Source organism: Branchiostoma floridae, chromosome 12 (assembly GCF_000003815.2).
Source record: "Branchiostoma floridae strain S238N-H82 chromosome 12, Bfl_VNyyK, whole genome shotgun sequence".
Lineage (NCBI taxonomy): Eukaryota > Metazoa > Chordata > Leptocardii > Amphioxiformes > Branchiostomatidae > Branchiostoma > Branchiostoma floridae.
Genome location: NC_049990.1, coordinates 7,337,784 through 7,349,502, shown reverse-complemented (window position 1 = coordinate 7,349,502; position 11,719 = coordinate 7,337,784). Strand labels below are relative to the sequence as shown.

Here is an 11,719-nt window from a genome sequence, read left to right as displayed (position 1 = left end):
CCATAATGCTCTAGTTTTGATATCAGTCTGCTATGTGGGACTTTGTCAAAGGCTTTAGTAAAATCAAGAATTGCTAGATCCACTTGTCTTTTGTTGTTTAGTGCCCCAGCTATGTCGTGTACTGTTAAAATAAGCTGTGTTTCTGTGGATCGCTTTGCTCTGAAACCATGCTGGTAGTCCGTTAGTACATTGTGGCCTTCTAAGTGTTTCATTATATGGCTATGGATAATGTGTTCAAGTAGTTTACAGGAAATACAGGTAAGTGAAACTGGTCTGTAGTTACTGGGGACCGCTCTATCTCCCTTTTTGAAAATGGCGCATACATTTGCATCTCTCCAGTCTTTAGGAATCTCTCCTGTGTCAAGCGATTGTTGGAAAATGTTAGTTAAAACAGGTGCGATTTCAATGGCTGTCATTTTTAGGAACCAAGGAGGTATTTGGTCTGGCCCGGATGCTTTGGATGGATTAAGGCCTTGCAGCATTTTCTCTACACCATAAATAGAAATTTCTATTTGTTCCATAGGAGGGGTGCAGGGGTGCCCAAGAGATGGCATGTCTGTGGTGTCTTCTTCTGTGAATACACTTTTAAACTGTGAACTGAGTGCCTCTGCTTTTTTCTCACTGTCACTAATAATGGTGCTCCCCACCTTTAGAGTGGCTACCCCAACAAGGTCTCTCCTCAGGCCTTTTATGTATGACCAGAATGTTTTAGGTTTGTCAGTTATAGCTTCTCCCAGTATGTTTGCCACGTACTTTGAGTGTGCTGCTCTTATGCTTTTCTGAACTCCTTTTTTTACTTTCTTGTATTTGTTCCAGTCTTCCTCTTGTCCTGTTCTCTTAGCTTTATTGTAAAGACGCTGTTTCTTCCTACAGTGCCTTCTTAAGTTGCTGTTAAACCAGGGCAGGTTGTATCTGCTTGATGTCATTTTACTAGGAATATGTTTGTTCATTGTGTGCTTCATTTTGCCTTTGAAGTCATCCCATTTCTGTGTCACTGACATGTCTTTTATTCTCATGTTAAAGTTTGTTGCATAGTCCTCAAGGTCATTCTTGATAGCCGGCTCGTCAGATTTCGTGCGAATATACACTTTCCTTTTTGGTTTTTTGTTCTGTTTGGGTGCCAAGTTCACGTCCACTAGAACCATGTCATGGTCACTTATTCCCGGAACTACTGCGGTCTTTTCAATTATGTTTGGGTTGTTAACTAAGACTAGGTCCAAGAGATTACCATTTCTGGTTGGTTCCTGAACTGTTTGGAATAGCCCATGGTTATCCACTAAGTGCAGTAGTTTCTGTGCCTGTCCTGTATAGTTCTGAGCATTATCTGTTGTGCTGACATCCCAATTTATACCGGGGGTATTGAAATCTCCAAGAATGATCACATTGTTGGAGTTTATCTTAGTTCCCACTTTATTTATAGAGTTGTCAAGCTCACCCAGACTATTGCCCTGGTCCGACGGAGGTCTGTAGTATGTACCAATCATAAGCGGTTTCTTTCCTGCAAGTTGGGTTTGTGTCCAGATTATCTCACAGTCTGTGTCCAGATCTGGTCTGTGGGTGACAATCAGATCATCCCTGTTTGCCTGAAAAACACCACCTCCTGGGCCAGTTTGTCTGTCTTTACGGTGCACTATGTAGTTGTCAGGGAATATTTCACTGCTTGATATGTTTTCATTGAGCCATGATTCTGTGCCCGCTATTATGTCCGGCTTATAAGTGTCAATGACAGTTGCCAATTCAGCAGTTTTGTTTCGAACACTCTGGCAGTTTACCAGCAGGAGTTTAGCCTTGTTCTTTTTGTGGCCATTACCTCTAGTGTGAGTTTTGCCTTGTTTTGATCTAAGTGGAGTGGATGTGGCCGTCGGGGTGTCACCTGGCAAACTTGTGCTGGAGTTCAACGTATCAAATGAATTTACTGAATGGAAGCTGTCGTCAGTGATGTCGAACATGTCTGATGCAAAGTTTGGTACGCCGCAGTCACAGCATATCCATGAGTATGATTTGTGGGTTTCTAATACAGTGTATACTTCCGAGCATATCCCAATGCAGTCTTTGTGATACCATCTATTACAGTCATCACAACAAATGACAGCTTGAGCATTCTGCACAGCCTTGTTACAGCTCCCACAGGGAAACTTCGGTGGTCTAGGCCCTGGGTTCACCTCAACATCTCCACTTAAAAGCAGTATTAGAATCATTGACAACTTTGTACTATCGTTGTGCATCAGCAATTTGTTGCGGCTGAAATAAGTCCCATTCACCCCACTGTGCTTAATCATGAAGGCAAACGTGGCCCAGTTAGAAGTACAGTCAGATCTGAAAGTACATGTGACATTTCCTTCATTTATCTCACGTTTAGTGTTTGGCTGTGATCCTGGTTCGGCTTTGCTGAGCAACAGGCAAAGGGCCAGAAGTATACATGTGCAGTGGAATTCCATTTTGTCGACAGCGACTATTCGAGGTTGTCCAACAATCTCCACACCGTCCGACGGTGCCCGCTGCCCAACAGCGAATACAATACTCAGAATTGTCCAACAGTCTGGCCACACCGTCCGACGGTGCCCGCTGTCCAACAGCGAATACAATACTCAGGATTGTCCAACAATCTCGCCACACCGTCCGACGGTGCCCGCTGTCCAACAGCGAATACAATACTCAGGATTGTCCAACAGTTTCGCCACACCGTCCGACGGTGCCCGCTGTCCAACAGCGAATACAATACTCAGGATTGTCCAACAATCTCGCCACACCGTCCGATGGTGCCTGCTGTCCAACAGCAAATTACAAACAATTAATACACAAAAAGACAAAGTTGTCCGACGATTCGACCCAAGATAGTAAATCAAAATCGTGAGTTCAGATCAAAAACAGTTTGCGTGCCCTCCCATCCTGTACTCAATTCAGATGCAAATCAGGCGGGACACGATGTAACTCTTACAAAATCCACACGAGTTCTCAAATTACAAGGTGGAGCAGATATATCAGTACAAAAAATATAAGTGGTTAACCAAATATATGTAATTCAAAACGCCAAATGAGCTATCAAAGTGAGTTCAAGTCAAAAACGGCTTGCGCGCCCTCCCACTCTGTCCGTAATTCACATGCAAATCCGGCGGGACACGATGTTCAGACTCTTGCAAATTCCACAAGATTTAGCCGTTACAAGTCGAAAGAAATATATCAGTACAAAATGTATAAGTGATCCGAGTTACTAACTTAGTAAACTGTGCAATCATAAGCAGTCCCAGATATCAACATACAACGAAATAAGTATATAAATGGATTCCCCGGCCCTTCCCTCGGTGTACTTACCGCGGTATACAGCCCTCCCACTCTATAAGCTATTGTTTCAAACCTGTCCGGAATTTGATTTAGATACCGAAAATTTTACTATTACCGGTGTTACAGGTTCCCGATATGTTCGAGTACTGCCTATACTATAAACTGACAGGGATTAATAATAGTAACTAGCACAAAATACGGTGAAATTCAGGAAAATTCTCAGAGCTCTCGTAAGTCGCTGCTGCTCGCCTCCGCGCCTGCGCACAACATGGTGAGAATGTGGTAAGAAAAAGCAGTGAATAGTTTCATCAGGTTGGTAGGTCAGTTCAACAGAGTCTACAAAATCGTCATTTTGTTTTATTGAAGGTAACAGATGGCCATCGAAACGTTTACTAAAGATTATAGAAGGTTTCTACGATGAAGACTTTGTTCAAGTGACCTTGCATAAAAAATCACGGGGATAAAACGCCCCCAGCGTCAAAATATTCTTAGGGAGCAAGCTCTCACCAAAAAAGTCAACGGAAATGAAATCTGTAACAATATGTAAATGTTTTGTCACATTACTTTTGCATTTCATTGTGTATATAACGTTATGTTACAAAATTACAAAACTTTGACTTCATGATCTCTTTATATCTCCCTCTCCCTCCAAAATAATATCCAGTTAATTTGATACTATTCAAAACCATATCCAGTTGATTGAGTAACTGTTATTTGGCTCATCTTATCACCTGGCTTTATCACCTTCATCGACGTAAAACTACAGAAGCATACCTTAGGCTCATATCTCCATCCACGAGGTAGGCCAGGACGTTAGACACACTCCCGCCTGGACAGCACCCCACCACTAACACTGACATGGCATGGGCTGGGTCCAGCTACGGGGCACAAGTAGGAATGTGAATTTTTGTGAATTTCTCAATGACATAGTCCTTGTCGGTAATCCTGGTGATCCTACATTTCCCTTCTTCCCTTAATGAATGAACTAAATACTTTTTATTGTAAATGTACGCTCTACATGTCGTAGCGGTAAGGCACAGTTTTGATATAAGAAAAGTGGTGCTCATATCTTGCTACATTTACAGAGACCGACACATGCTAGTTAAACTTCTCAAATATTGTAGATATACGGACAGCTGAAATCAAGTATATATGATTTATCTAATTGCATAAGAAATGTGATTTTTTCCGTCCTGCTGACATTAGGAACATGTCTTGTGTACAATCGAAGATGACATTTCTCTCCTTTGCGCATAAAGTACAGTACACGTCAGCAGTCCGTGCTATGGCGAATGAAACTCCTCTGCTGGCTAAACTCCTTCTCAAGCTTATGATACATCTTATGCCACAGCAAGATCTACCTGGAGATTACAACAAACTAACAAAAGGACTCACCTTAAAGGCCAGACACAACAAGAACGCCACTAGCGGCATGACCCCGAACTGCGACATGACGCCGACTCCTATCCCGTACGGCCGTTTGACGTGTTGAATCATCACGTCAATGTCGACAGCACAGCCCATGGCGACCAGGATCAGGGCGGCCAGGGTACCGAACACCACGTTCATGGCCATGTCCAACCCTGGCGAGCTCGCCGTCGTCGCCACACCGCTGGAATTCTGAGTCAAGTTAGACAACGGCGAATCTGTCGATTCTGCAGCCATACTGGATAGAGACTGGTTCAAAGATGCCATCTGGTTGAATACAGTCTACAGACTAAGAGAATCTTAGTAATGAAAAAACGCCGGCTGTCAAAATAAAGCTGCCTTCAACAAGACCTGAGTTCTCTTCTTCCGGTTGCCTTCGGACGAAACAGGAGCCACCTGCTGTATGAAACACCTCGTTGTTGCGCAACTGTTAATCCACATGACGTCACAATCACGTTCTGTTGCCCATCACTGTTGCTTTAAGTCGCTAGCGGTGTTTTAGGGTCACAACCTTGACTCAAACTAGAGCCATAGAACCCACCACAGCAACGTTCGCTTACAGCTGAGGTAATGATAGGTCGCGAAGAGTTGTCTGACATATGCTAATACTGGGGTTGGACCAGTTGAACAGGTCTTCATTACACTAGGTATACACAGTTACTGACTGTGTATACTGATCTGAGTTACTGTAATGTAGCTATAACGTTAGGTATAATCATAATAGGTAACGACGTCTAGATTATATAGACAAATAGACAAAAAAACTACCTTACATTCTCTACCAAGTACCAACCAGGTACAGTTTCTTCGAATTAGTTATACAGCCCAAAGTATTACAGGCGCACTAATTGTTCTGCTACTTTCATCAGGGTAGAGCCAGTTAATATGTGTTTGTTTCGGAAAACAGCCTTGATTAGTAGGTGTAACACGCCAATTGGACAGTAAGTACGAACTGCATAGGACCGGGCACTTAGGTTTGAATACAGTTACACCGGGTTGGATTCTACTCTTTCCGAAAAGTGTGGTGCGTGGGATCTATCTTCAATGTGCTCGAATTTGACCATTGATATGGCTCTCCTCGAACACGGGAACTCTGTCTTGAATTCGAAGCCGTAGCCGAAGCTGGGAAGTTCTTTTCATCCGACTCGTAATTTTTGCCGTAAACTTCCTTTCCAAATGACCTGCTATGGATTCAAACCCAGAACATTTAGATTCTAGACCACCATGACGTTAACGTTGTCCGGTGGATACGTTTGGTTGTGACACGCACGGAGAACTGTTTCGTCTACATAAGTATTGTCTGTACCGTCTGTATAATGTAGTGTCGTTACTTTTTGGCCCTTAAACATTTGTCTGAACACCAACGCCCACCTACATTTTACCAACACAATCAACACTAAACAATTTACACACAAGTCTTCTCTTATCAGTCCTGACTTTGTATTCATCACCAGGCATAATCTTGATGCAGACGAGGAAAGTCTGTATAGAGGTCACGCAGTTTGGCATTGACAGTTGCTTTCAGGGTATTCGGCCTGAGGAATCCTTGCTAAGGCTTAGGTCACATTTCAAAACCGGGGCCCGGCCGGGATGCTTAAAGAAATGAAAAATTAAAATGTATACCTAGAAATATACGCATGTAATTCCCAAGAATCTTATGTTGACATTTCGTGTATTTTGATGTCCTTTATATCATTCTTTTCCCTCTTGAAAGCTACCCGGTCGGGCCCCGGGATGGCAATTGTGACCTATGCCTAAGCTCGGCACCAGAACTCTTTTTTTCGGCATTCATATTTGACTGTGCATCAGTTTGAATGTCTGTCACAGACAGACAAATGGCACCGAAAACATTCTGGGTAAATGTAGAAACACAGACAGACAGACACACACACACACAGTAAACAATACCTCTATTTTACTGAGGTAAAAAAGTGGATAAGCAGGAAAAAGAGTCCAGTGACGAAACTTTCTGTAGAGGCTGTCTCTCAACAAACCCTGCTTTGTGTCCATTTGAGGAACCGTGCCGACCTTCTGGGTTTGGTTAGCTGCCAAGTGTCCACGTTGTATTGTCTCTGTTGCCATCTGAATAACGTCAAAGTCAAAGTGAGCCAGATTATCAACTACATGGCTGCTGACAGGGCAGAACTTTTGTATGGCATTGAATACACGCTAGCCGACCCCTAGGGGAGGAATCACAATCAGTCACCGACATTGGGAGATTGTGTAAAACACACACAGGCTAAAATACACGCCAACAACTGAAACAGAGAGCTGTTTGACTATAATCTTTCCACTTAAGGTTCGTTGTACATAGCGTTTACTAAACATTGTCTTCTTGCATGAATACTATTCCAAAATCTTAACCAATTGCTTGAGTAATTGCTATTTGGGGTATCTTATTACCTGAATGTCTAAACTCCATCGACGTACTTTCCTATATGTGTCCGAAATCCGAAAGAAAATTTTATAACGAAAAGTTAATGAAAACAGCTAAACAGGCGCACGGCCCTGAGTGAGGTAGACCATGATTAAACAGACGAGTTGAAATAAAGGTCTTTGGAAGTCTATTTCATCTCGAAATAACCAGTACTATTCTAGGTCCACTAAAAGACGTATATGAAACCACTCAAAAACACGCGTTAACATTGCGCCAAACATCTGCTTGGAGTACTCTCATAGAGGCCAGTGACCGCTCGTACGCGTCTTTTCCCTCTTCCTCTAAGCAGAGGTTAGGGTTTTAGTTGTTGCTTTTTGGTCAGGCTTAAGTTTTCTACTTCATCAGGCTTTGGCTGGTGGACAAGAAGAAAACCTGACAAAATAGCGAAGCTCCCCAAAAGTAACGTTTAAGACAAGCCTGGTCCTAACCTCTGCTCGGAAGGTATGAATGTTGCGTTGTACGTATCAAGGTCTTCTTGTGATACGTAACACCGCATGCGTACATGCTCTTAAGTCATCCATAGCATAAACACAAAAGAGTCAGAAGGTGCGGGACTGTGTGCAACCGCCGGAAGGCTTGCCAGGGACAATACAAAGGGGTCAGGCTGTGTCAAAACTCAGCGAATCACGTTTCTCAAACGGGTTTCCAGTTGTGAGGCCTTGGGCAGAAGAAACGCATGAAGAAAGACGGGTCATTTAAATTCTCAAGGACTGGTTTGCACATTCTGCGTGAGTCTGTTGAGGCCATTACAGGTCTGTGGCTGTGCTCACTGAACCGTCAGAGTGAGGGAAAAGTCAGTCGTCATAGGGTCAAACGCTGAGGCAGGACTAAACTGTACAACTACAGGGGCTTCTGTGGGTGGTGTGCCTTTGATTCCTGTTGTGTTCCCGTGTACTAGTGAAAGACTTTCCCTGTGCAGACAAGTCGGACTGAGGGCTGAGCTCGAGAACTACGTATCACTGCTGAAAGGAGAGGTTGATTGGTCGCGGGCTTCTATATGGGTTGTTCAGTTTAGTGGTGTTTTCCCACTGAGCATTTGATAGCTGAGAGTTGTCAGTCAAGTTAGACTTACGGGTCAAAACGTTGGCGGCATTTAGCTTCAGCATTTCACTGTTGATACTTCGCGTCTGCTATTGCCACCAGTATACTCCGGGCGACGCCTTTTAGAAGTTGAAATAAACACATAATAGGGACATCCTAGCAGACAAGAACACGGCCACTATGGAATCTTTTACCAAGACGGCTGCGGACGAAGCACCGGGAAGTTCTACAGCGTTCTCTCTGCCTCCAGTATTTACAGACAGTCGGGCTTGGGCTACGAACACTACCGGTAACAACACAGCCTCGCTTCCAGAGGAAAATGGCGGGATCCCCGGCATAGTGATGGACGTGGTGGTCACGTTTACCGTCTGTCTGATCCTAGTTGCCATGGGGTGCACTCTGGATTTGCAGGCCATGCTGAAGTATATCAAGAGGCCGTACGGGATAGGGGTGGGAGTCATGTCGCAGTTCGTCATCATGCCGCTAGTGGCGTTCTTGTTGTGCCTTGCCTTTCAGGTGAGTAACACAAAGTACTAGTAGTATGAATGAATGAATGATCTTTATTGCGCAACAATTGTACGGGTACAATGTATGGCAAGTTCGGGTGTAATACATGTACAGAACATCAAAACTAATATCTACGTGGTTGCTTATACATAACAATGGTAAGAGGGTTCTATGTAACAAATGACTAGTCGCTATGCTACTTTAGCTGAGCGGATTAATTCATGGGAAACAGGTATTACTAGAACATAGTGGTACACGATACAGAGTTAACATCAAGTGTTTGTGTCAATACGATTCCTTTTTTGAAAAGCAGTAGATATGTATTGGCCTATGTACAAGGAAATTGCATCAGGACATGACATGAGTAAATTGAAAGTTTCTGAACTTGTCTTAGGTAATGTTATGTTTGTAGTCTTGTTGATAACGTCCATAAGCTTCTGCCTTTCCTCAGTATATGTGGGACATAATAATAGAAAGTGTAGTTCGTCTTCGATACCATGATTGCAAGTAGGACAGCGTCTCTGAGTGGCTGGTATATTATTATATCGACCTTTTTCTATCTCCAAACAATGTGCACTAATTCGCAATTTTGTTATGTTAGCAACAAATGATTTATTTTGAATTGATGAAAGGTACTTTTCGAGAGTGAAGTTGGTCTTGAATTTAGAATAGGTTTGCAATTTGCTATAATTTCTTATCTCTTGCCTCCAGCCAGAAACAAACGTGTCTTTCAGACGTTCCTTGAACACGTTTCCAAAATGTTTGGCGTCAACTGCAGGGTTTAACCAAACATTTTGGAAACCGTGTCTGCACAATATGTCTTGTACATGTACGGCCCAGTCCTGTTCTTGTTCAACAGCAAAATCGTAAGCTTTTTTAACTATTCTATCGTTTGGAAGGTTTTGTAGTCTAAGCCAATATTTAATAAGTTGAGATTGGGCTTCAATGTATAATGGAAATGTTCCGAGTTCACCCCTTACGGCGGCATTAACGGAACTTCTGGGAACTTGAAGTAGGATTTTACAGTAATTGAGAAGAACATGCTCTAGATCAGACACTTCATATGAGAATTTGGGATGTGTCAATAAAATATTTTGATTCGATAGTAATTCCGATTGATATAGAATATTTAATTTGTCACTATATCTCTTAAACCGGACTAGAACAGGACGAGGCGATGTCACATCGTTCTTCTTTCCTAATCGTGTAACCTTTAGGAGTTGTATATTTGAACCTAATATCGGAGAAAGGATGTTATAAATTCCTTCCCGTATATTTTCAGCAGGATATTCCTGTACTCCATTAAAGATCAAGTCTCTACATTGGATGTTTGTCCCTAGTACCTCAGCACAGTAAAGTAATATAGGTTTGACTAAACTATGGAACAGATCAAGGGCAAGGGAAATTGATGGGTTATGGTTTGATGCTAGTAAAGATTTGAGTTTAAAGGAGGCCCTGAGAGCTTTTAGTCGCAGCTGTTTAGTAGCCCGTGAGAATGACCCTGATGGGGTGATATCTATGCCTAAGTAAGTATAAAATTTAGTGATGTCTATTGTGTGCCCTTGTGTTCGGAAAGTTGATTGCTTTTGCTTACTTGTCCTGCCATGTTTTGAGAAAATCATGATTTTAGTCTTATCTCTGTTAATTGATAGTTTCCAAAGAGAGCAAAAGTCATCTAATCTTTTGAGACATTCTTTGAGGCCTGTTTCTGACTTTGACAACAGTACAAGGTCGTCTGCCCATAAAAGACTACTTATGGGGGTGTCTTTTAGGACGACGGGATCACATAAAGGTGACATTAAAGTGGCTGGGAGATCGTTTATATAAAGGTTGAACAAGAGCGGACTTAAATTACATCCTTGGCGCACACCACATGTCGACTGAAAGAAATCTGAGAGTCCATTTGGCGTTTTGACGCAGTATTCTACGTTATAATACATGGATTGGATGATTTTAAAGAAATTCCCCCCTATACCAGAAGATAAGATTTTATAAAATAGCCCATTTCTCCAAACAGAATCAAACGCTTTCTTGAAGTCAACAAAGCAGGCGTACAGTTTACCACCGGGTTCAGATGTCTGCTTGTCAATTAGCGTTTTGAGTACAAATATGTTGTCACTGGTGCGGAAGTTTTTACGAAAGCCAGACTGAAAAGGGGATAGTAAGTTGTCATTCTCTAGGAAGTGTTGAAAACGTCTGCTTAATATAAATGTGAATAATTTACCGACACAACTGGATATGGCTATTCCTCTATAATTAGACGGGTTGGATGAAGTACCGCCTTTATGAATTGGAACCAAGATGCTTCGACTCCATTGATGTGGAAAATTGCCGGAATGAAGAACAGTGTTAAAGAGTTTTTTCAAGGGTAATATGAGTTTGGTATCTCCATATTTTAACATTTCATTTATGATTGAGTCTGAACCACAAGCTTTGTTGCCTTTAAGATTTCGTAAACTCTCTAGTATTTCGCCGTCTGTAATTTCGAGATCTATTGGGTTTGGTGTTAACTTTTCAAGGCTACTAATTATGCTGTCTGTGTGCTCTTCTGTTGTCATCTGATTGTTTGTTGTCTGACAGATATCAGGTCTCTCTTGGGCTATGTATTGGTGGAATTTAATATCTGACTGACTACTTCCCGCTAAGTTATTTAGGTTTTCAAAGTGGTTTCTCCAATCTTTGGGGCTAATGGCATTATCTACTTCCTCTCTATTGCTACATTCCTGTCTTTGTAATTTCATTTCCCGCCAAAATTTTTTGGGATCTACTTTACTAAGTTTGCTAAGATTTTGCCATTGTTTTTCCTTAAAGTGCCTTTTTTCTGTCTTAATTTTCTTTTTGTATAATTTGAGGTTAGAAAAATAAGAATGTCGAATGTCAAGTTTCCATGGGTATTTGGATAGGAGAGTGGCCAATTGGTTAACTTTACGTCTAAGAGAAGCGCATGAGGAGGTGAACCATGGTTTGCTAGCCTTTTTCTTTTTCTTTTTCTTACGATTATTGTGGACGATTTTTCAGAGATTT

The 11,719-nt window shown here is 42.1% G+C and overlaps 3 protein-coding genes across 3 annotated transcripts in view; 1 reads left to right on the top strand and 2 right to left on the bottom strand.

The window, feature by feature from the left end:
- The window catches only part of LOC118427517 (solute carrier family 10 member 6-like), an 8,339-nt gene extending 3,048 nt beyond the window's left edge, over window positions 1-5,291 (bottom strand). Inside the window, exons 1-2 of the mRNA XM_035837354.1 lie at window positions 4,678-5,291; window positions 4,057-4,160 (exon numbers count right to left, since the gene is read on the bottom strand). Coding sequence (XP_035693247.1) covers window positions 4,057-4,160; window positions 4,678-4,977 — 404 coding nt within the window. The 5' untranslated portion in view covers window positions 4,978-5,291. The remainder of the gene's footprint in view (window positions 1-4,056; window positions 4,161-4,677) is intronic.
- A 2,368-nt stretch (window positions 5,292-7,659) lies between these two features.
- LOC118427740 (ileal sodium/bile acid cotransporter-like) overlaps window positions 7,660-11,719 on the top strand; it is a 10,171-nt gene continuing 6,111 nt past the window's right edge. Inside the window, exon 1 of the mRNA XM_035837661.1 lies at window positions 7,660-8,704. Coding sequence (XP_035693554.1) covers window positions 8,369-8,704 — 336 coding nt within the window. The 5' untranslated portion in view covers window positions 7,660-8,368. The remainder of the gene's footprint in view (window positions 8,705-11,719) is intronic.
- Window positions 8,730-10,322, bottom strand: LOC118427738 (the record flags this gene model as incomplete). Its single annotated transcript, XM_035837660.1, is given in 1 exon segment — window positions 8,730-10,322. A coding segment is annotated over 1 exon segment (1,350 nt). The 3' UTR covers window positions 8,730-8,967.